At 30.6% G+C, this 26,831-nt stretch overlaps 1 protein-coding gene and 1 pseudogene across 6 annotated transcripts; both read right to left on the bottom strand.

Annotated features, from left to right (window-relative positions):
- Positions 1–749: 749 nt before the first annotated feature.
- LOC107430094 (tubby-like F-box protein 3) lies at positions 750–7,637 on the bottom strand (annotated as a pseudogene).
- A 297-nt stretch (positions 7,638–7,934) lies between these two features.
- On the bottom strand, positions 7,935–11,775 carry LOC107430117 (cell division control protein 48 homolog C). 6 transcript variants are annotated; one of them, XM_060818587.1, is made up of 8 exons: positions 10,595–11,775; positions 10,157–10,290; positions 9,560–9,950; positions 9,070–9,222; positions 8,706–8,822; positions 8,547–8,612; positions 8,172–8,240; positions 7,935–8,064 (listed from the first exon to the last, which is right to left on the bottom strand). In XM_060818587.1, the coding sequence occupies exons 3-8, from the start codon at positions 9,938–9,940 to the stop codon at positions 7,996–7,998; spliced, it is 855 nt and encodes a 284-aa protein (XP_060674570.1). In that variant the 5' UTR covers positions 9,941–9,950; positions 10,157–10,290; positions 10,595–11,775; the 3' UTR covers positions 7,935–7,995. The 6 variants fall into 6 exon arrangements, with proteins under 6 accessions (XP_060674570.1, XP_060674573.1, XP_060674571.1 ...); XM_060818590.1 differs by having other exon boundaries at positions 10,157–10,278; XM_060818588.1 differs by lacking the exon at positions 10,157–10,290 and having other exon boundaries at positions 10,595–10,703; positions 10,834–11,774.
- Between the last annotated feature and the right edge of the window lie 15,056 nt (positions 11,776–26,831).

Genomic DNA, 26,831 nt, shown 5'->3' with positions numbered 1-26,831 from the left:
GCTATTTAATAAATAACAGTTAATTAAAATAAAAATAATTTAACATCATATGTTATTTGATAAGTATATTAAAATGTAATATTTTTCTATATTAGGCTATCTGGAAGGGATATACACTGGTGATGTTAAGCTTTGCACAAAAAACAATACATTCCGTGATACCAAAAAAACAAAATAAAACATAAGATTAACACTCTGAAACATGATGAGCCAACATAGAATTACAGGATAAGCCAAATTTCTGGAAAATAGTGTTATTATCTGCATGGAAAAAAACAAAATATACAGCACAATAAACATTGTGGTTGGCTATGTTCCAAAGTTCTTCGTCTAATCTTAATTTTACGAGCTCTTCCCAATTTGACAAATCAAGGCTCAAGGCGGCAAAAGCAAAATCCAGAAATAAGTTATAGCAGTTGTCTTGCATCGTCTGCATACCAAGCCAGCACGGAAATCACCTTCAAAAGAAAATTTTATAGCATTGTCCATAGTACATAGCTTACTATCATTTCCTGCTCCTGGACAAAAAGAGAAAAATGACGTTTTATTCCAGGTGCCATAAAGTAAAACCTAAAATAGACCAGAAAGGTAGTAACTGGACCAATCTAATACATCAAAACAGGGAAAAAAAATAAAATAAATAAAAGCAAGCTATTGAGGCATTGAGTTATTGTTTTATAATTCAACTATCAGATTTTGAGAGTTTCGGCTTTCAGATTAATGAAATTCAAACCTGATTTTTACATGTATCATTCACAAGCAATCTCGGTGTCAAAGCAGCTGAGGCAGATTGCAAATGCCTGAAATGCCGAAATTGGGTATTGGTAATCCATGGTAAAGAAGTCTTTGCCTACTTTTTTCCAAACTGGAGGATGATCTGCTCATGTTCTAGCCCAGCTGGTCCATTGTCAGGAGAAGCCACCAATTGAAAGTTTTCCACTGAAGCAACCGTTACTTGTCCATGAAAGTTCAAACACCAACACTGGAGTCGCTCATGCCATCTAGGAGACTTGTTTCTTAACACCGCCACTCCATCTTTCTATTTGTGTAGGGGCTACTCCTCCAGGCTCAATTGCAGAGGAAGGAATAGCATCCATGATACACTGCATTCTCCTAGGATCCCTGCTATTTACAAAAACAGTTTCCATCAGCTTTACTTGGAACTAAAATAATCACTTCACATTGCAGCCACGAAGATTGGCAGAAAATGGACCAAGAGGAAAGTCTCAACAGTCTTGGTGAAAATAGAATTGAAGTTGTACATTGTTACATTTAGGTTCTTTCTTAACTAGAACCCACACATATAGTTCATATGAAAGGGTAGTTTCCAGCAGGGACACAAGGTGAAACCTGCCTGTTTCAAATTTACCGGCCTAGTAGAGCGGCTTTAATTGTGGCTCCAGCACATGGCGGCTGCCCATCAAAGATTGTGAACTTGGTTCCCAGAAAATTTGATCTACGAAAAGAAAAAGAAAGGGGTTTTTAGATTTGAGTCAAGAGTCTAGATAGAATGGGAAACAGTCAAATATATGCCTTTTGGTGCACACCTCAATTCCCAATATAGGTGCTATACTCCCCTTTAACGTATCATCAGCATGCAGAGAGATGATATAACCAGTGCACGTGGGGTGTCTACATTTGCTTGCAGCAAGAAAGAATTTCTCATCATCAGTTAGTGATGCCAAGGAGAACAAACAAGTAAAAAGGTAAAATTTTACAGCACAAAAAATTATGCAGACAAGAAATGATCACTTCAAGTTTAAAGAGTACAGAACAGAACAATTTAGGCAACACCTTAATTAACTAATCAAAGAAAGCCAGACAAATGCTGGAATAGTCATATCTTTAATGCTAATAAAAAAATTGAAATATCATATGCTCACCATTTGTCAAACTTACAAAAAAAATATTATATTTAATTAAAATTATAAATTTATATATCTATATTTACAATATAAAATTTTAATTTTTTTTTATATCCATAAATTATATTAAATATTTTAATACCTATAAATTATATTAATATATTGTTTTAAAAATAAATTATAACATGCGATTTCATAAATTACAATTAACTAAAATTAAAAAATAACTTAACACCTAAATGGTAGCTTTATTTGATAAATACATTAAATTGTTATATTTTTCTATATTAAATTTGATTTTACTACTGTATATGACGGCGTAATCTATATATATATCTTTTCTCTTAAATTTTGATCATGTTTTACTGTTTAATATGGTAAAAAAACAGCTACTTCTCATGCTGGCTTGTTTTTCCTTTCCTTTTTTTTTTATAATTTTTTTTTACAATTTTATATATCCAAATCTATCATTTTTTGTTTCCTTCTACGATGGTATGCTATAGATATTTCATTTCTATTAAATATAAAATTCATAATCCATAATTTTAGGATCACACTGATACGTATGGTTTCCAATGCACTTAGTTTCACGGAACAAGCTAACAACTCTGTTCTCGTGCATATATATATATATATATATGTAAAAAGCATAATGTAATAATTATTTAAAATTTTTGGGTTTCTCTAAAATTATACAAATAATCTTTTAATTTTGATTTCAATAGTACAATGAAAAAGTTAAATCGGTAATTTATAATTTTATATATTTGCAAGTTAAAATTGATAGTTTATGCTTTTATATTTACCTTGTCTTTTCTTTTTTATCCTTTTTTTTTTTTTTTTATTGCTCGATTTGACATCACACAAGATAGCGACTAAAAGTTTGTTTTTTTTTTTTTTTTTTGTTTTTCAAAACAGGAACTAATAAGTGATATATATATTTTTTTAATCTAAAATTTGATATTGCAATATACTTTCATTATAATATACTTTCATTATTTGCTCATAAAATTGATATTTTTCTACTAAATTTGTATTGATTGAAATAAATTTTTGCTTTTGATAAATTAAAAAAAAAATTGCTTCTTATTTTTTATTTTATTCTTCTGTAATATTAGCAATGTAATTTTAAGAATTAAATACAATATCAATAGGTGTCAACCAAAAATATTTTGAAATAAGTTTTTTATTATCATCTTTAATTCAATATAAAATTTTTAAAATAATCATTCTCATTGGATGTATATGTGATTTTATATTATTTAACACTAATAAATAAAAAGAAAATTTACAGTAATTTTTTTTTGAGTTGTGAATATATATATATATACATATATATGACTAATACTATTACACATCTAGTATGTATATTACAATAATCAGAAAATAAATGAAAATTCCAAAAGAGGGGAGTCTAAAAATTTGCTAGAGACCACCAAATGAAGATGTATATGTAGGAAACTTTTTCAAGTAAAAATGAAACAACTATTACCAAAGGAAAAAAAAAAGCTGAAACAAGAATCAGATAGATGTAGCGAATGACAGAAAAAATTGTCAAATCTGTGGAAGATCAAATTAAGAAGTGGAAATAAACATTACTTGTTAGGCGTATTAATGTGGCCCCTTTTATCGGCAAAGGCTTCAGCATTTCTCATTAGCCAGAACCTCGCAATTTCTTCAGCTGTACGGCCTGGGACGCGACCCGCTCTCAAATCCCACCTGCTCAATCTTCAAGCCATTAATTGAATATCATCCATGCTTTCGTTTCATGAAATATGTGTTAATGGTCTTCATGGCCGTATATGTATGGATCACTTCAAAAAATGGTTTGACAAATACTATCTTAGTAATCCAATGAAACCCGCTAACTGTTTATAAATTATGAGTACAACTGCTAATAATTTCTGGATGTTTTATTCACCCTTAATGCACTGGTTCAAGGGCCAAAATGTCTTTATAAAATGTTATCTGTCCAATATCTTCAGCCTAAAACATTCTGTATTTAATAGATAATAAAAATAATAATTATAGAGTGTGGATATTCACATACTATGCACCTATCACCAATATTGATGGAACATATATTTTGCAAATGAAATATTTGGTTTATGTATCCTCAAGTTAATTCCACACTATAAAAGGATTATAAGATTTTGTTATAGTGTATTTCCACACTCATATTCCTATAATAGATGATAGAACTTGCATATCACTTCAGATGGGCATGCATGTCCACTGTAATGGACCTATATATATTATATATATATATATATATTCTAACCACAATTTTTTCTAAAATGTTTATGAATGTCCTTAAACAAGTTTTATTTGTTTCTATTAAACATGAGTATTTATTTATTTATACGATGGCTGCGCGATAAGATTATATTATATTTAACACTTGGTGCACCAAACTTGTGAACATAAGCTTTCTAGCAAGGGCGGACCAAGCTTAGGCTCGGGCCGGGTAGGGGGGCAAGGCCCCTAAATTTTTTTTATTTTTTTATTTTTTGTTTTTAAATATATGTTATATGTTTTTATTTTTTAAAAAAGTATTGCTTTGGTCTCTCTATAAAGTAATGGTCCTTTTCAATTTATAATTTTAAATTACATGAACTCCTATATTCTTTATAATATAAAACATTTGTTTGGAAAAAAGTTAATTTTTGCCTTTTATGTAGCTAGTAGCTACTTTTTCTATTAAAACTATGTAAAATTATTTTACAACATTATTCAACTTAAATTTTATATTCTTATTGTGTTTATGTGGTTAAAATTTCTATTTTAATTTTGAATAGAAGTTGTTTTTTTTTTTTTTTCTTCTCTTTATATAGTTACCTTTGTAATTTTAAATAGAAGTTTTAAGAAAATGAAGTTAATTTCAATTTATTCAAAATAATAGCAAATAAATCCTATTTCAAATTCATTCCGCTTAATATATATATATATATATGTATATATATTTATTAGTTTTAATGTGACCATTTATATTATCATCGTTTTAAAAATTGTATTTTATCATTCAATCATAGAATATATTTTATTATTCAATTATGTTTGAATCCACCATTAATTTCTAGTATAATTCTTGGTTCAAGATGCTATATTAATAAAAAGATAAAATCTATCTCACAGTCTGGTACTTGCAAAATTATTATTTCCACTCAAACATTCAAAATTGAAATCCCCACCATTAATTTTAAAAATAATATTTTTCTGATAAAATTAATTAGACACAGAGAGATTTGATTTCACCACTGTACATGGCAGCATAATCTATATATATATATATATATATGCATACATAGGTGATCAAGACAGAATATGTGTACATTTTTTGACTATAATGTTTTTGTCAATTCTTCCTGATTATTAAAATGGTCTCATATCTTACACTCCCATTCTATATACATGTATGTAACATGTGCGTATAATACGTATCAAAATCAAGATCCTAAATAAATTATTTCCATGTGTATTAAATGTGCAAAATTTGACAGCAAGTGGTAAAAAGGAAATAGGTGGATACGTATATTACATGCACGTTCGATGCATATTAATATTAATATAGATATATAAAAGCATTATATTTTTTGATCCAAAAATATATATATTTTTAAACTTATATCTTGTCTTCATGCATTAAATGAATCAAAGTAATAAAGCTTCAATGCAATCTCTCTTAACTAATAATTTTTACATTAGAATGTTAGATGGATTTTTCAATTTTTATTATTAGTTATTTGATCGTTTAAAAATTCATGAGATTTAAAAATGAATTTTTAAAATTTATATTATTTATAACAAGATTTATGTTATCTTCTTGAAATTTGAATAGTACAATGAACTCATATAAATTTTAATTTTTAAAATAAGTTAAAAATTAATAATAAATATTTTAATAAAATATTTATCTATCACCATGTTTTGATAGAAAATTGACTACTCTCTTAATTATGCATGTTGCTACTTAAAATGCCTCGATAAATGAGCTGAAGTGGACCGCTATAAATAACTAGCAAAGTATCCCATTCAACTTTTTTGCTAAAATATCCCATTCAGCTATGACAGTGCCGGTTGCCCAAAAAAAACATTAACAATGCCCAATAGTCGAACGCCGGCAATCAATTAATGAACAACCACCGGAAAAAGAAAGGTAGCTTATATATATATATATATATATATAATATTATTCTTATTACGGTGGCTAGGATTTTGGCAAATACCCCCTACAACTTTTAGAAATTCTCTCTTGAGTATATGGGGCAATTAATTTTACCTAGATAGGTTTGGAGAAGCAAAACTGGTACCACACTACTAGATTGCATGCTGTGAATTTAATTTACATCAAATAATAGCCTAGTTAGGGGATGCCTGGGGGCTTAGCCAAAAAAAAAAAAAAAAAAAAAAAAATCAATTGGATTACGTACTTTCACACATACATATATATATATATATATTTCTTTTTTTGGATAAGAATCAGTACTTTCATATTTTTCCACCAAAAAGAAAAAAAAAAAAGTACTTTTATATTTGTCGCATAAGCAAGAAGTCAAAACCATTATTACCAAAAAATAAATAAATAAATAAAGTAAAAATCTTGTTGTGAGGTCATTCTCATGGCCATCTGGCTATGAAGAGATCAGATGGTACGTATGAAGAGATAGTGATTGCATGGACAGGATGAAATTGTGTGGTCATGAAATGATGGTGTTCTAATAAATGTTTACCAGTAGTAGTGCATACATTTAGTATAACAAGTATTAAATTTCAAACGTCTGGTTAAAAACGATCCATATGAGTTATTGGTTTTTTATGGATTAGGCTACACTATCACTAGGTAGAGTGTGTAATCAAATGGACAAAACAACATACAAAAGGGCCACCAAGTACAAAGGGGACCTAAAAAGGTGATAGTATTAAAAAAGATTCATCTACTGAATATAATGCATAAATTTTAATGAATTCATTACATAGCATGGTCCAGAAACAATCCTTTACTCGTGTGGCAGTAATTTTAAAAGCCGGTGAATTTATTTACCATAATTTACTATATTTTAAGTAACTAATATTGAAAGCAAAACAATTTTGATTTCGTACATCAAGAATATAGGGGTATTTTTTATTTTAAAAAAGGAATATTCCAATTTAAAAGGAATGTTAATGTACTTCAAAAAAAAAAAAAATGTTTTTTTTTTTGAAACATAAAGTTCTCTTCTTGAAAGATTTCTAATATTTTCTTTTTTAAAAACACGCTTTACTTTTTAATAAATCTAATATTAATTACCACTTTTATTAAGATTATGTTTGATATAGTTTTTGTTTTTGTTTCTACTTTTTTAGAAATGGTTTGTGAAAAAATTATTATCCACTATTTTCATTATTATAAGTGTTTTTGAAAATGAAAACTACTTTGTGAAACTTATTAAATATTTTCAAAAACAGTTCTTTAAGTTTTAAAAGCTGTTTTTAGTTTTTTAGAAATTATATAAAATAGATCTAAGATTGAAAAAACCTGTAAAGTTAATAAATTTTTATATTGATGCACAAAGGTATACATATATTAATATATATATATATATATATATATTTTGGCTGAGACGATCAATCGGCCATATATATATATATATATATATATATATATATAACTACTATAGTTTAACTAAATACATGCCACATGCTTTAATTTTCTAGAGCAAAGACAGTATCATTTTAATTAAGTAGGATCGATGAACGCAGAGACTAACCATGGTCCCAAGGAATGTGGTCCATTAAAGTAGCTACCACTTTATTGGTTCTGAATAATAACACATATAATCAATATAATGCATATAGTTAATTCGCAGCCAACTTGTGCAAAAACTTTCTGTGCTGTTTCACGCTAAATTTATCGTCTATTCATAATTAGAACCATTATCTGATAAACAACAATCTAGTTAATTTACTATTGGGGGTTGAAATAAATTGGTTTTTTCATAATACCATATCAGGGCTTGGTAGAGGCACAAAAATACGTTTAAAAGAGCCTCGTCTATCTGATCAATTCTGTAAAAAATTTTAGGTTGGACATTAATTTCTAACATCTAATTAATTAAAGAAAATTGCTAAAATACGAAGGGATAGTTCTTATTTACTTATTTGTAGCACCAATTACAAATACACCATGCCTTTGATCTCTGCCATCTAACTCTGTAAGTAACTGCAATGTAAAGAATTATATCATATCAAGGAAACTATTAAAAAAAAAAAAAAAAAGAGTGCTAAATTAGTTGAACAATGTCAGTCTCTGCAGGCTATTTAGATCACCTGTGTCACCATTCGCTGAGATGACCGTTCCCCCGTGCTGTTGTTCCTCTTTGCTGCTAAGCTATCTATCTACAATAATGAAAAGAGAAGGTCAAATTACTATATGCCATTTTGTTTTCCAGAGAGAGCCAAAATAGTAGAAAATTAACAAGTTTAAAACCAGTGCTCAATCTTTTTATTTATTTATTTATTTTTTTGGTGGTTTTTGGAGCGAAGATTAATATGAACTAGAGGATTAAAAAAGAAGTTGAATTTCTCCCAATCAATCATTGGTTGATTAATTTACAATAATTCGCTCTATATTTGGTGAGATGAAATAATAAAATATTGTTAAATAACAATATAAGCAGTCAAATGTATGCATAATGTACAAACCTCATCAAAAAAAATTGTACATGGTGAACATGTTCTTGCACGATTAAATAAGGTCCGGATTGCCCGCTCACGTACCATCAAACAAAAGCCAATTAAGAAAAAAAATTCATTTTTCAGTTTATCCAAATAAAAAATGAATTCCAAGAGACATATACATACCTTGACATAAATGAAATTGGCTCCAGCTTCATTAGCAACAGCTTTGGCTATTAATGTTTTACCACATCCCGGAGGTCCAAATAGTAAAAACCGTGTTTCTATGTCTCCTCCAAATATCTACAAAAGGAATGTTTATTAGTTAACATTATTCTGAACCAGCAATTTAAGTTCTACCAAGCTATTAAGTCAATGATTGAAGAAAGTACACAAACATCACTGCATTATGTTTTGGTTTATAAATCTATAATATGAAATAAAGTTTTTTGGGTCAAAAATATTAAGAGAATTAAACAGAGCCATAAACTAGATATATATATATATATATATATATGCACATGACAGAGAAATTTAGAAAATTAATTACCTTATTTATCTCAGGATATTTAATTGAGTTAACAATAAATCGTTTAAATGTCTCCCTTGTATCATTCAATCCACCAACATCTTCCCATTTTACATCAGGGATAGTTGAGAAGCCTTCTCTTTTAGAAGAAGGTTGAACCTTTTTCAATGCTTTCTGCATATGTAAATATAAATATCATTAGTGTATGGACATTCATATATAAAAAATACTATAGTCTACATTAAACTTCTTGTAAAAGTCTATTTATATATATATATATATATATCCACAAACTTTTATGGTGCAGATAGAATTTTCTATTTGTACCATACACAACATTAAAAAAAAAATAAAATAAAAATTATCAACTACTGCCATCATGCTTTCTCTAGGATAGCAAAGGGGCAAAGCCTCTACAAACGTCAAAGTTGGAAACTAGGCATTATAAATAAATAAATAAAAACCTATCATACCATAATACTATTAAAGGATTTTAACAAAAAATAATCACCTCAATATCATCCATGGTAATAGTAAGCTTGCCAATTGCTTCATCCAACCAAGGTTCCATCCACCACCTATGCTTCCTCCCATGTTGATTAGGCTTTCTGATGTTTACAGTTCTCTCCAAGGCAATGGAATTAGCCCGAGTGATCAAGGCATTCAAATCAGCAGGTACAAATCCAGGAGTAGACCTTGCTATCCTTTTAACATCAAATGAGACTAGAGATGGTAGCTTCCGGGAAAGAATATCGGCCCTAGCATTTTCATCCGGCACGCCTAAAAGAATCTCAGTTTCGAATCTCCCGGCCCTCCTCAGTGCAGGATCAAGAACCTCAGGCCTATTGGTAGCACCAATCACAAGAGTGTAGTCTGCTTCTTCACCAGCCATTTGTGATCTCCTGTGACATTCATCCACGTAACTCATTAACTGTATCACAATCGAGTTATTCTCGGATACATTTTGTCGTCTTTGTGTGCCAACTGCATCAATCTCATCAATAAATACAATTGAAGGGGCTGTACTGTATGCTTTTGAGAAAAAAAATTACAAATAAAAATAGTATATTTTTTTAAAATAAAAATTTAAAAAAAAAAAAAAAAACACCTTATAAAAAAATGGACTTTTTGCTGCCAAAATTGGTGAGCTGATATGCATGGTTTTAACTTTTAAAACTGTTGAACCGTCCATGCTTCAGGATGAATCCTTACTATGAGCAGCTTCCTCACCTATATTACTTTCTGGTGAATTTTGGAACGTGTAAACAACTTAAAATTTAAAATTCAAATACAAAAACAAAAACAACAGCATCATGCATTCTTTACTAAGTTTACTAATAATGCACATACACAAAAATCTAATAATGCACATACACAAAAATCAAATTCTTGATATTTAAGAAAATAGGAAATATTTCTAATCTCAATGCCACAAAATGTTATCACCATACAATTAACAAGAAAATGTTCAAGATCAGAAAAATATAAGGCATCCTGAATTATGTAGAGATGAAACTGATAATAAGGGGAGGAAAAAATAAAGTACCAAGAAGATTCAAAGTGATTCCAGCACTTGCAGGTGATTCCTCAACCATTGCCACAGGGTCTTCATCTTGGTTTTCATAAGCTACACCATCCTCTGTATCTGGCAAAATCTGCTCGTCACGATGCACGAAAACATCAACAGCTAAGGGCAAAGAGAAATTTACATTCCAGATCAGTAAAACAATGTCAATGTTTTCTACTAAAGAATTACATCCATGCAGATTAGACACAAGTACTGACATGAGGATTGAACAGTTTCCTTCTCAGCTTTTTTTCTTTTGGGTGATTTAGTATTACTCACGGTTGTTTTATTTCTCTTGAGGGATCCAGTAGTACTCATGGTTGGTTGAACAAGCCATTGCAGAGGCCTGTAGCTCTTCTGCATCAGAGATTGGAAATTTTTCATCCATTTGTTTCCCCTAGCTAATTGGCCTTGGATAACGAGGGAGTTTTACTCCGTTTATTATATAAAGGATTAGATTGTATAAAATCCTGTACAGCTCTAAAAGTGTATATCAATGAACATAATAGCAATAATTTCATGGACAGTCTATCTTTAATATATTTTCCTGTATCTTTGTTGCTAGATCGCTTAGCAAAAACCCTAATACTAATACACAAAACAATCAACAACGAAGTAGTAAAATATAAACAAGATCATCCCCAAGAAATCATCTCAACACCTAACAGGATTGAAACTAAAATCAAATATTCATTCATTTCCTTTTGCTTACATGATATTGGATGAAAAAAACGAAAAAACAACAATGATACTGAGCCTCCCAACAGTGTTTTGAAAAAAAAATTAAAAAATTAAAAAATTAAAAAAAGAAAGGAAAAAAAAAAGTGGAACTCTAGTGAGGAGGATTCTTATCATCTAGTGGCTCCGACTCTGCTTCCAACTCCAACTCAAACGTTGGAGTCGGAACCGTGTGAAAGGTTTTCACAGCCCTCGCCAAGCGCATTTCATCGGCGATCCTGCCGTTGCGTTCAACCTGCTCAAGATCCGCGGGGAACCTGTTCCAAAGGAACGGCCGCTCAGCTCTCCCTCTCTCAGTCTGACAGAGGAGCAGGCGATTGACAGATGCAGGATGAGGATCACGGAGCTCCGCTCATGACGACCAGGGCCGTCTCAACAATTTTTGAGGCCCTATGCAAAAAAAAAAAAAAAAACCAATATTTGGGGCTTAATTGAATATTATTTTTAATAAAATAGATTTTTTGATATAAAATTTATAATTTTTTACTTTCTAATGTGAAGTTAATAATTAAATTTTTATATTCAATAATAAAATTTTTTTAATGTATAAAATTGTTAAATTGTTTAATAGTTAAACATAAATAAAATTTTATTATTTTTAATTTTGAGATTTTTTTTTCCAAATAAGCTATACTAATAAAAAATAATATATGCATTAGAAAAAAATTTTAATTTTTTTATGAAGTTTAATATCTTAAGTGCTATTTTTTTTTATAAATTTTTTTTTTTTAGATTTTTAGTTCTCAAAATAAGTTTAATTAATTATTCGAACTAAAATATAAATAAAAAAATAAAAGTAAAAACTAGAGAAATACAAAATCTAATGTTTTATGAATAGAAAAAACAATTAGTAAATAATTAAAATCATAAATTTATAGAAAATAAAAAAAAATTAAAAATATTATGAGAATAAACAATATAAATTCATTAAAATTAATAATAACTTACAAGTTAATTTTTTCTTTTAGAGCCATCTGGATCAAACTTGCAAATTATATAGGTTGGATATCAAAATTAAACAAATATAAAAAATGAGTGAATAAAAAATGATAAAAATAAGTAAGTCAGGTAAGAAAAAAGCATAAACAAATTAGGAGAAGTTTATAAATAAAAGAAGTATTTAACATGTTTTTTTTCTCTTTTTTATCATCAAAATCTAAGCAATTATAGAATATAAAATGTCTAATTGAACTTAATTGGTGTTATTTTCCAAAGATAAAAATAATTAAAGATAATTATTACAATAAATGATCAATTAAAATTCATCTAAAAAAATAAATAATCAATTAAAGATAATTTAAAACTCTTTTTTTAAGTTAAAATTCTTATATTTCCAAAATAAACTAATAATCATATTCTATTTGATAAACATATGTACATATCATATCTATAGAACTCTATTTAATAAACACATGTATATATCATATATATATATATATATATATATATATATATATATATATATATATATATATATATATATATATAGAATTCTATTTAATAAACACATGTATATATTATATACGTGGAATCTCTTTTGGCCCCAATAAAATGGGACCTTAGGAATAAGCCTTAGTAGCCTATGCCTTAAGCCGGCCCTGTTCATCCGGCAGCTTGTTTTAAAGACAATCTGGGTCATATTCCTGAATACTTGATGGAGAACTTTTTAGTTGCAGGTCTGGTTATCTCCGGTTTGTACTTCCTCACTGGTGTCCGCAACTCCCCTTCGGGTTCTCGACTCCAAGGCAGCTACAAAGCCTTAAGGCTGAAGGCGCCTCTTTTGGCCCTTAGTTCCTTGAGATTCGCCTTGTTTTACACCTTGTATAGCGCTGTCGAATGCACCATGGCCCACGCTCGCTGAAAGGAGGATCCTTGGAACTCCATCGTAGGCAGCTCAGCCGCCTTTGGCGTCGAACCACTGATGCGTCATTGTGGCCTGCGTCCGCCTCATTGTGCTGCCATGCCGCTGCGTCACACTCTCGGCTTATCGGCTACCACTGTTGTTTCAGGAGGTGGTTTTGTGGCGTTGTCCAAAGGGGCTTTAATTGCTTTCAACAAGGTGAAAGCCAACAAGCATCTTGCAGCCAAGTTTCAAGCCAAATTTCAAGCCAACAAGCATCTTGCAGCAGTCAAGTTTCAAGCCAAGTTTCCTCGAACAAGTTATTTACTGTTTGGGATGAAGAAAATTAATTAATTTTTTAATTATTATAACCTACTACAAGTATTATACTATATTACTTAGTTCGGATTTAATTAAGGAATGTGCTTGAAAATTTATATTATAAATTTTCAAGCACATTTAACTACATATATTCATCAAATATATAATTTACTTAAAAAAGCTTATATAATTAAGATTATCATAAAGATTTTTTTTAATATAAAAAAGGAAAAAATCACATAATTTGAATAAAAAATTAATTAAAAATATAAAAAAAAATATTTTAAGTTTCCAATTTAATAATTGCTAAAAAAAGAAATAAAAAGAATTTTGTTAAATAAGGATACAAAGGTAATTTAAAATTTTTAAGGGGTTATTAGAAATTTGAAAAATGTTATTGTATTTACCCTAGACTTTAAAAGGGTATAAATGAAATATTCTCTAGAAGAAAAATTAAATTAAACATCAGTATATTTATGCTTGTTTAGACAAGTTATCGCAAATGAACTTACATTTCAAATTTTCAATCTAGAAAGAATCCTCAAAATGATATCTTTTTTTTTTTTTTCTTTAGTGTTTCTGTCTACGAAAATGAGTTATGATCTCCTCCGTGTGTGGGGGGAGGGATTGATACAAAAAATTTAAATCTCTTTATGATTTCTTTAAAATCCTGAAATTAAAAGTTGTTATTAAAATATACATAATATATGAATATATATGTGGAATGAAGATACAAATAAAAATACAGAAAAATGATCAAATAAATAAATAAATAAATAAATAAATAAAAAAGATTGGGTACCTGTATTTTTCTAGATTTGATCTGCTTGTTGAAATATTGGTCCGAGGCCTATGTGATACCACAGTGTCCTTAAGACTATTCCTGTCCCACCGGTGCTGGTGTTTTCCGACGACAGTCTCCCAGGATACAACGGATTTGAAATCTTGGACAAAACACCACCTGGATTTCCCTCAAACTTTCAGAGTACCTGATCTTTACCACACTCATTAACCAAAATCTGCAGAAAACTATTTTTTCTCTTTTTTTTCTTTTCAAATTAATTCTCCCATTGGGAATTATTATTCCAAAAACTTGTTTTTTACTAAAAATTCATCCATCAAGTCAAAACCCACATTTGGAAAGTTAAAAGGCCACAAAAATGCACATAAAGGCCCATTAAAGTCCATTAATTCAAAATCATTCAAAATCAAAAAAACGTTGCAAACGTTACAATCCCCCACATGAATGATTTGACTATTATGCAAGACTCTGGTGGTAAAGCTCTGCAGTTGGAACCTGCATAGGATAGGTAAATGTTACTCTTTGAACCTTCCCTTGTGAAACTATATTTTCTTTACTGATTAACGGTAGATGCGATATCTTTGAACCATTTCGTCGTTTGTGTAAATGACAACATAGTTCACACAGAATCTTTCCTGGTACACTTCAGTTCTCACTGTTGTGTTAATTCTTGCCTTGAACACCTGCCTGGTTTTGTGAGAGTTTTTAGAGAATTATGCCCTTAATAATTCTCCTTTGAAACGGCCGCTCTTCTCTCTCACATAGGTGATTCTTTTTCCAATGTAATCAGCATCACTATGCAAAGATTACTATACACACACTTATAGGAATCATTAAAAGCATACTTTATGCTTAACCTCTTTCTATCACTGTTTCATCACAGGAATGGGCAAAGGATTAACCCCCCATAGTGAAACATATTAGTCTTTACAATTGCGTTGTCCCATTGAATCTGTATCTTGGGATCTCCAGTCAACTAGATTGGGTTTCCATCGTATCAACTTTACTCACGGGCTTTAATCCCATTCCTCTCGATTATTTTTCAACTAATTCTCTATTTAACCTTTTGGTTAGCGAATCCGCAATGTTATTTTTTGACTTTACATAGTCTATCGAAATAACTCCAGTTGAGATTAGTTGTCTAATAGAATTATGTCTACGATGAATATGTCTAGACTTTCCATTATACATAATATTTTGTGTCCTGCCAAGAGCAGATTGACTATTGCAATGTATACTTATTGCTGGCACAGGTTTAGGCCACCTTGGAATTAGACCTAGCAATTCGTGTTCGTGGGTCGTGTTTGTGTCAACCCATTTAATAATAGGGTTAAAAATACCTAACACGAACACGACTCATTTATTAATCGTATCAGGTACCCAAAACACTAAGCCGATCTGTTTATAAACAGGTTAACACGACACGGCCCGTTTAACAAAATTACTTTAACGGGTCGTGTTGACCTATTAATCCGTTAACATGAAATTGACCTATTAACCCGAAAACTAACCTATTAACCCGAAAAATAACCTATTTATTGAAATAACTTGTTTAAAATGCCAAAAATTATAATTCACAATACATAAGTCTTAATATGTGCTAAAAAAGACAAATTCAATGCACCAACATAAAATTTAATGTCCTAATAATAGTAAAACACCAATACAAAATAAAATAAATGGTATCACAACCATATAAATAGTCTCAAATTGTTACCATAATACATTTAAAACCAAAGAAAAAAGGACATAACTATCATTATGCTCCAAATTTATTTGTCGATGTCCAAATTCCAAACCAAATATGTCAATTTTTGGTGCTCAACAATCCAGCCTGGGGTCATAATATCAAAGTAAATAAAAAAAATCAATTAAATATAATACAAAAAATAAAATGTTAAAATAGAATAAAATAAATTAAATAAATTTTAACATTGATATTACCTTATGCTTGAGTATTGGCATAATGAGAGCATTGACTTGAAGATTCTTCTTTATTGATATCACAGCTTAAAACATCTTCAGTAAGATTATCAAGTTGTGCTTGAAATTTTTCTTGCATTCCATAAATTAGTAAAACAAAAAAATTATTAATAAAATAAATTAGTGAAACAAAAAAATTATTAATATATGCAAATGAAATAAAGAAAACATTAATAAAAATAATTACCTCTTTCCCCAACTAACCAATCTCTTGTACAAACTATTGCTTCAATAGTGCTAGGCTTTAATGAACTATGAAATTGATCTAATACTCGTCCACCAATGCTAAAAGCAGATTCAGAAGCAACAATGGATATAGGGATACTCAATAGATCATAAGCCATTGAAGCAACTTCAGGATAACGAAACTGATTTGCTTTCCAATAATCAAGCACATTCAATTCAATTTCAATAGCCATCCTTGGCTCCTCTAAATAAAGCTTCAATTGTGATTTTTGTGTATTGGCACCTAACTCTTCAATTTCACAAATATTAAATTCCTACATTGTTAGAAAATAAAATTTTCAATAAGATTATTTTTCAAAAAATTATGAATAATCACTAATTAACACAAATACAAACAATTAAAATAAATAAAAAATTTAAGAGTCATTTACCTTCAAAATGGAACTAGCTGTCTTTCTAAAAGAAATGACATCTTCTCCAACACCACAAGATGTGGTACTCTTTTCTTTCTCCAAAGAATGTGTAGATGTCAAAGATCTTTTTTGAACATACTCTTTAAATATTGAAAATAATTTGCTCTTCACACGTATAAACTCACTAGAACCACTTGCTCCATAAATTTTTCTATACCACCAATCTACAAATTGAAGCTTATATCGAGGATCCACAACCACTGCAATGGCTAATATCAAACTAAATTCTGACCAATACTTCTCAAATTTTTTAAGCATTTGATTAGCCATGGTTCTCAAGTAATCATCCTCACTTTCAATATTTTCCTTCAATGTAACATAACAAAAGAAAACCGAGGAAAAGTACAAATTTGAAGTAGGATATTTAGTGCCCGAAAATATGCAAGTGATATCATAAAATAAACCCAAGAATCTACTTATCTTTTCAATCTTCTCCCACTCATGACTAGAAGGACAACTCTTATAATTTGAATCACTTAGTTCCAAATGACAAAAGGCACGTCGATAGTACAATGCACTTTCAAGCATTAAATATGTAGAGTTCCATCTAGTAGGCACATCTTGCCTCAAACCTCTCTTAGAGTCCATTGACAACAATTTAACACATTCTAAAAACTTCTGTTTTCTTACTTGTGACCCTCTTACATATTTAATACTTTCCCGAATCTTATGAACAACATTATCAATATCTTTCAACCCATCTTGTACTACCAAATTAATGATATGAACACAACATCTAAGATGAAAAAATCACCATCATGAACTACAACCCCCTTTAATTGCAATTGAGTAACTAACATATCAACAAAGACATCATTGGCAGAAGCATTATCCAAAGTTAAAGAAAATAACTTTGTCTCAATTCCCCATTCACATAACAAAGAGTATAGTTTTTCTGCCAATGCTATACCGGTATGTGGAGGTGGCATATAATAGAAATTTAACACTCTTTTTTGCAAGATCCACTCTTTGTCAATGAAATGGCAAGTAAGACATATATATCCATCAGTAGTTGCAGAAGTCCATAAATCAGAAGTCAAACAAATTCTACCAGGAGTTGCATCCAACATGCATTTTATCCTACATTTTTCCTTCAAATGCATTTTAAGAACATCCGACTTAGCAGTATTTCTAGAAACAAGTTGTATATCAGGATGCAAATATTGAAATATGGTTCTAATTCCCTCATACTTAACAAATTGGAAAGGCAAATCATGCATGATTACGGCCGAAGTTACCAATTCTAAAAATTGCTCAAAGTCAAATGTAGATGCATTCAATGAGATAGTCCCTCTATATTGAGATATCAATAATTGACCAATATCACGAGTGTCTCTTTTCACACAATTTTTCAAATGATGCATCAAATTTCCCTTTCCATATTTACTATCACAAAGATAAATGGTACCACAATTTTTACATTTACATTTTTGCTTACCATCAACATCCAAAGGAAGCACATTAAAGTAAGACCAAACCTTTGAAGTGAGTTTTCTCTTGCATTTCACTTTATGCCCACTTGTGACTCCCTCCATAGGACTTGCATCATCTTCTAAATTAATAGGCATTTCAAAGCTACTTGATTCAAGATTTATTTGAAGTCCATCCATGTTTATCTACATGTTTTCAAACAAACAAAATTATATATTAAAATAAAATATTGTAACAACCTTATAATAAACATGTATATAATTTTTTATTTCCAAATCACAAAGCAAAATATATACACACATATGCACATATATAATTTTTTTATTTCCCAAGCTATAAGAGGTATAAGATGGCCAAATATCTATGCAATCAGCTTCTACAATCAAGATATTCATAAATTTTGAATAATACAATCCAGATATTCATAAAACAAAGAAAAAATCAAAGGAAAAAAAATTCAAGAAAGCCACAAACTTCCAACAACTCCATAAACAAGTTCCCATTAGTTTTTGAGGCATACCTATCTACCAACTACTTGAAAGGTGAATGACCGTGTACAATCTACATGAAGAATGGTTCGTAAAAAAGTCTCATCACTCACCAAAAAATAATCAAATAAAAAAATGCATAATAAATTTTTGACAAAATAATACAATCCAGATATTTATAAAACAAAGAAAAAAGTCAAAGGAAAAAAAAATTCAAGAAAGCCATAAACTTCCAACAACTCCATAAACAAATTTCCATTAGTTTTTTAGGCATACCTGTCTACTAACTGCTTGAAAGGTGAATGGCCGTGTACAATCTACATGAAGCATGGTTCATAAAAAAGTCCCATCACTCACCAAAAAATAATCAAATAAAAAAAATACATACTTAATAAACTTTTTGACAAAATAATACAATCTAGATATTCATAAAACAAAGAAAAAAGTCAAAGGAAAAAAATTCAAGAAAGCCATAAACTTCCAACAGCTCCGTAAACAAGTTCCCATTAGTTTTTTAGGCATACCTGTCTACCAACTGCTTGAAAGGTGAATGGCCGTATACAACCTACATGAAACATGGTTCATAAAAAAGTCCCATCACTCACCAAAAAATAATAAAATAAAAAAAAATACATACTTAATAAACTTTTTGACAAAATAATACAATCCAAATATTCATAAAACAAAGAAAAAAGTCAAAGGAAAAAAAAAATTCAAGAAAGCCACAAACTTCCAACAGCTCCATAAACAAGTTCCCATTAGTTTGTGAGGCATACCTGTCTACCAACTGCTTGAAAGGTGAATGGCCATGTACAATCTACATGAAGCATGGTTCATAAAAAAGTCCCTCACTCACCAAAAAATAATCAAATAAAAAAATACATACTTAATAAACTTTTTGACAAAATCATAGACTCCAATTAGTACCCAGGAATAGGGATGTCAACGGGGCGGGGCGGGGCCGGTTTTTAAAATCTCGTCCCCATCCCCGTATGGGATTTTTCATCCCATCCCAGCAATTTTCCCCGTTTTTTTAGAAGCGGGGCGGGGACGGGGATTCCCCTATCGGTGGCGGTGCGGGGACGGTTTCCCCATTTGTTTTTTTTTCATATAATTGATATAATTTCTTTTGATAAATTTATATTAAAAAAATTTCTTCTATAAGCAAAATATAAATAAAATGACCAAAAATATAATAAAAATACAATAAAAGATATCAAAGTTCAAATTTATAATTTTAATAACATACATTCTCAAAAAATACAATATAATATAATCCAAATACATAAACATAAAATTTATAAAAATACACATGCACACATAATAAAGTTTTACTTCTCATTTCCTTAAGTCTCCATGAAAGAATGTTCCGTAAGAGTTGATTGCTACAAAAATAGACAAAAATATTAAATAATATCAAAAAAATTTAAACAATTTAATATAAACATTTTTTGTAATAAATAAATTCAATTTACCTCCTCATCAATTTCTATGTCACTCATAGTAGAAGAACAAGCTCCAACATACGGTAAAGAAGATGAAGCTAACAAAAATGAGATTAATTAGTTAACAATAAATACAAAAATTATTTAACACAAAAAAATATAAAATTTAATTTTTCATACCATTAATTTCAGCCCATAACCAATCTTGTGCACACATCAAAGCTTCTAAAGTTTTAGGATGAAGTCTACTTCGATGTGGACTCACAAATCTTCCACTGGTACTGAATGCAGACTCAGATGCAACAGTTGATACTGGAATGGCTAAAATATCTCTTGCAATATTATGCAAAGTAGGATACTTCATTGCATTTACTTTCCACCATGCCAATATGTCAAAGTCATTAGATCTAGGCAAAACCGGCTCCTCCAAATAACGATCAAGTTCAGATTTTACATTATCAAGATTAGTAGTGCTAGAAACAAACAAATCAAATTTTGCCAAACGATCTTTTTTTCCAGATGGAGTCATATTGGATTGAGAAGATAAAACATTTGGAACATTTGCACTCAAATTGCGTTTTGATTGATACTCCTTCACTAAATCATAGCAAATTTGATGTATAATGGCTATCTTATGCACACCTTCATCCCCATAAATCAAAGGAAAATAATATTCTATCACTTTCATTTTATACCTTGGATCTAAAAGAGTTGCTACAGCCATTATTCCATGTGTTTCACTCCAATATTTTTTAAATTTAGATATCATACCCGCGGCCATCAATCTAATTTCCTCACAAGAAGATGTTAGCCAATCACAAATTGACATCCTAATCTCACAAATGTGTGGGAAAAAAAGATTAGCTGTAGGATACTTTGTTCCTGAAAATATTTCAGTCACTTCATAAAACAACTCTAGCCTTTCACAAACCTCTTTGGCTAAATCCCAATCTTGATCACTAGGCAAACATTTATATAGTAACTCTCGTTGTTTCAAACGAGGAAAAACAGTCCTATATTTCAAAGCAGTAGCAAGCATCAAATATGTAGAATTCCACCTAGTTTTACAATCAAGAACCAACTTCTTATCACAAGAAATTTTCAATTGACGAACACATTCTAAGAATTTTTCCTCTCTTTTTGGTGTTGATGTCCAAAAATAAACACTTTCACGAATTTTTTCAATACTTCCATAAATTATTTCCAAACCATCTTTCACAATCAAATTCAATATATGTGCACCATACCGCATATGAAAAAATTGACCTTTTAACAAAAATGAAGAATTAGGAAGCTTATCCAAAAGAAGATTGACCAAAGCATCATTTGTGCTACAATTGTCTAAGGTCAAAGTAAAAAGCTTACCATCTATATTCCAATCCAATATGCAATCCATAAAAACATTGCAAAGAACCTCAGAAGTATGTGGACAAGGCACATATACAAACCTACAAAAAATAATAATAATAAATAGTTATAATAAACTAAATACATAAAACAATCCAATAAATATGAAATTTAATATATAAACTTATAAAATACCTTATAATTCGACTTTGAAGTATCCAACCATCATCAATGAAATGTGCCGTAATAGCCATGAATCCTCTATTTTGGTTAGATGTCCACATATCCGTAGTAATTGCAACTCTACCATAATTCTTCTCTAACAACTCCATTGTTTTGGATTTTTCGTAATCATATAATTTAAAAATATCATTTCTAATTGTATTACAAGAAACCGCTTTAAACAATGGTTGAACCGTATTTATAAACCTCCTAAACCCATAATGTTCAACTATTGAAAGAGGGTATTCATGCAAAACAATCATGTTTGCAAGCTCTTTTCTGGTATTCTCTTGGTCAAACGTATATGTACCAACTTTAACTTTCCCACCGACATCTTTAGTAGGATTCAAAATTGCTTGCCTAATATCCTTTTGTGTTCGAAGAGGACACCTTTTAAAATGATCATGCAAATGTCTTGTTCCATTTCTACTCCCTCCTCCTAGTTTCTTACTACAATAGTTACATACGGCATTATCCACCCCATCTATCTTTACCTTTTTAAAATGATTCCACACAAGCGAAATCAATTTTCTTTTTCCAATTACTTGACTACTATCCTCGTCACATACCTCTATCGAAGTTTGGTTTATATCTTCTTGACTAGGTATTTCTTGAGGAGTACTAATTGGAGTCGAATTGTCGCTAAAAGGTGTTGATGATGATTGATCCTTGTCATGTGGAGTGCTTCCAATTGTCGAACCACTAGCTTCAGCCATAATTTACCTTAAAAAAATAAAAAAAAGTAAAAAAAAAACAAAAATTGAAAGACAAGACAATTAGATTAATGTGTTGATACCATTAAAATATAAATATATATATATATATATATATATATATATATGTATATAAATAAATAGAAACAGAAGATGGTGAGAGTTAATCCATGTTTTCAGCAATTAATATCTACACATAGGGGAATGCCTTTAAAATAAGACCTTCAAAGGATGGAAGCAGAAACAAAAATATGTTTTAGTTTAATCTAAAGAAAAACTTTCAGAAACTTTCCATAATTTAAGTTAATTTGAAACTATGATTGAATAGCCTATTTAAGGAATTTTGTCCAAGTTTTCAATCCTTAAGATAATTGCTATATACAATGCAATAACGCAGAGGTTTTGTTTATAAGAGGCATGCAATAAAAGGCGTATGTGGGAGAGATGAAGACAAAAAGAAAGTCAATTTTTTTACATAAAAAATAAAGCTAAAGTTAAAATAGGAAAAAGTCAAATAAAATGCATTTTTGAAATTGAATGATGAATTTTTTTACATAAAAAATAAAGCTAAAGTTAAAATAGGAAAAAGTCAAATAAAATGCATTTTTGAAATTGAATGATGGGTATACGTGGTGATTTATTGCGATGCCACATTTTATCCCATATAAAATTTTCTCATAATGCATGGCAATTTAATACGGTGTCTGTTTCTATTGGTGGGTCATCAGCTTCTTCACTTCTCATTTGCCAAAAACAATATACATATATATATATATATATATATAATATATTATTACTCTTAAAAGCTGCGTGAAAGTAACAAGCCACCAGCAAAAAGAAAATAAAAAAACCCATTGCAATTCATATCAGTTTCGACCTTTCCTCAATATTTCTCAGCAATAAAGCCTATGCAATTTCACCTTCTAAAATCACACCATAACCAGCAAAAAGAAAATGGAAAAACCCATTGCAATTCATATCAGTTTCGACCTTTCCTCAATATTTCTCAGCAATCAAACAACACGTAAGGAAGCAAAAAGAAAAAAATGGCAAACCTTCGGTGGTGGCCGTGGCTGTAAAGAAGAATCGGCTGAGAGAGCTGAGGGAGACCGGAGATGGTGGTGGCGGCACTGCTGGAGCTGACTGCTAAGGGAGATCGGAGATGGATTGTCGGCAGCACTACAACTACTGGAGCTGGACTAACTAAGCAGAGAGATGAGAGAGCTGAGGGAGATGGTGGTGGATGCTTGAGCTGAGTTTGTGTGAGACAGTGAGAGGAATGTGTTTGTGTGTGTTTAGGGTCGGCTCAGGCTAGGAGAAAGGAAGGAATAATCAAATGAGTTTAATTTTAATTTTCAAAATATTAAAAAAAATATTAAAAAAAAAAAGATAATATATACGGGCCGGGTTCGGGCCGGGGTCTTTAATACCCGGTCCCGGCCCATCCCCGCTTCGGGTCTAAGAGAGTAAGCCCAAGCCCGCCCCGTCACCCCATTTTTGCGGGGAAAAACCGCCCCGTTAGGGGCGGTGCACTGCGGTTTCGGGGATGGGCGGGGCAAATTGACATCCCTACCCAGGAAAGGAATGACAATTTTGCAAACATCTATTGATGTAAAATAAGTATCAATATACTATTGGCTTTATAATCCCACAGAAAATTTGCTAGTTGGGCCGAAAACATCAACTACTTGTATCCATAAAACGAAATTCAAACATGCATATTTGATGTTTGGCTAATGTTCTCAGAGAAAAACAACACCTTTTTTTTTTTTTTTATGTAACTCAAAAATGCTTTATGATATGCAAATTTGAAAGTTTAGCATTTGCTTCAACTCAATATAAAAATGACTCATCGTTCGTCAAGAATATGTATAGAACTCTCAAAGACCCTGTAATGCCAAACCCAAATCGTTCTCCTTTGTTCTTTCAACTCTCATTTGCTTCAACTCTCAAACGACTCACTGTTCTCCTTTGTTCTTTCAAGATTTCAATTTTAGGATACCAAATCAATGAGAAGAAATAAGAAAAGACCAAAGTAAGAAAAAAGAGAGAGAGAAAGAGACTAAGATTGAGGCAGAGAGAAGAAGCAGGGGGTAGAGAAAGGAAGCTTTGATGGCTGATGGCGATGGGGCTAGCTGGCGGCTGCGTTGTGAAGTGCTAGAGAATAAGATGAAAATTGAAAAGTAGGGCTTGAGTTTTAGAACTGAATTTTTTTTTTGTTTTTTATGTTTTTGTTTTATTAAAGATGTATTTTTTGTTTTTAAAAAATTAGTAATAGAAAATTATTTTTATAAAATTTATAATTTATAAAATTTTTTAGTCATTAAATATTATATTAGTGATAAAATATTAATTTAAAATTAAATTTAAATGGGTTGTAATAGGTGTATAATCGTGTCGGGTTGAAACTGACATGTTTAATAAATGGGTCATAACGGGTCAATTTCGAGTTAAACAAGTCAACCCGAAAATGACACGATTAATAACGTATTAAACGGGTTGACCCGATTATGATCCGACCCCATTTATAGTAAACCCAAACTCATTTATTCCGTGTCGTTTTCGAGTCGTGTTGCCGTGTCATGACCCAAATTGTTAGGTCTACTTGGAATGTCTTCCAAAAATTGGCGTAGCCATTCAGCCTCTTCACCACATTTATCTAATGTGATGAACTCAGATTCCATCGTTGATCGAGCTATTACTGTCTGTTTAGAGGATTTCCATGTTACGGCTGCACCCGCTAATGTAAATACATAGCCGCTAGTGGATTTTGAATCCTTGATATTTGATATCCAATTTGCATCACTGTATCCTTCTAATACAGACGGATATCTCGTATAGTGCAGTCCATATTCACGAGTATATCGTAAGTATCTTAATACTCTAACGATTCCTTTCCAATGATCATCATTTGGATTACTCGTGTATCTACTTAGTCTACTTATAGCGTAGGCTAAGTCAGGTCTTGTACAATTCATTAAGTACATCAGACTTCAAATCACCCTTGCATACTCGACTTGAGATAAACCATCTCCTTTATTCTTGGATAAGTGTAAACTCACATCTATGGGTGTTCTAGCTATATTAGTATCGTCTTTACTAAACTTAGCCAATATTTTATCCACATAATGCATTTGACTAAGAATGATTCCATTCAAAGTTCTTGTGATTTTTATTCCTAAAATTACATCAGCAAGTCCCATGTCTTTCATATCAAATTTAGAATTTAACATGGCTTTCATAGTTCGGATCATATGTTCGTCACTACCCACAATGAGTATGTCATCTACATACAAACAAAGAATGACATGTCCATTCTTTGTATCCTTTACATAGATACACTTGTTACACTTATTTATCTTAAATCCATCACTTAGCATGGCATTATCAAATTTTTGATGCCATTGCTTTAGAGCTTGTTTAAGTCCATATAACGACTTCACCAATCTACAGACTTTCTTTTCTTATCCTGGCGTGGAGAAACCCTCGGGTTGCTCCATGTAGATCTCTTCATCTAGATCTCCATTAAGAAATGCTGTTTTCACATCCATTTGATATACTTCTAGATCCCGCAGTGCAGCGATTACTAGTACCATCCTTATGGAATTTATTCTCGTTACTGGAGAATAAGTGTCAAAGTAATCAAGACCTTCTTGTTGCTTGTATCTTTTAATTACAAGCCTTGCCTTGTATTTGTCTATAGTTCCATCTGCTTTCATCTTCCTTTTAAAAATCCATTTGTAACCTAAAGGTTTACAAACTGGAGAAAGATCTACTAACTCCCAAGTGTGATTTTGTAAAATAGAATCTATCTCACTTTTCAAAGCTTCTTTCCATAAATTCCCTTCAGGAGAATTTATAGTCTCTTGGAAGTTTTGAGGTTCACTTTCTAGCATATACGTAAGAAAATCCGGACCATAGGATTTTTCATTCGTACTCTCTTGCTACATCTAAGTGCAACCTCTGTCTCAACATCAGTTTCTTGTTCTTGATCACTATCATGATTATCTTCATCGATAGTATCATAAGTTCGTTTCGATGAACTCGATCCTTCTTCCACTTTATAAGGAAAAATATGTTCGAAAAATGATGCATTTCTCGATTCTATAATCGTATTCTTGTGTATATCAGGAATTTCTGACCTATACACGAGAAACCAATATGCACTACTATTTTGTGCATATCCTATGAAAATGGCAATCAACTGTTTTTGGACCTATCTTCCTC

The sequence above is a fragment of the Ziziphus jujuba genome, chromosome 6 (assembly GCF_031755915.1).
Source record: "Ziziphus jujuba cultivar Dongzao chromosome 6, ASM3175591v1".
In the NCBI taxonomy this organism is placed as follows: domain Eukaryota; kingdom Viridiplantae; phylum Streptophyta; class Magnoliopsida; order Rosales; family Rhamnaceae; genus Ziziphus; species Ziziphus jujuba.
Note: the sequence above shows the minus strand (reverse complement) of the source record. Positions and strands in the feature narration are given on the sequence as shown.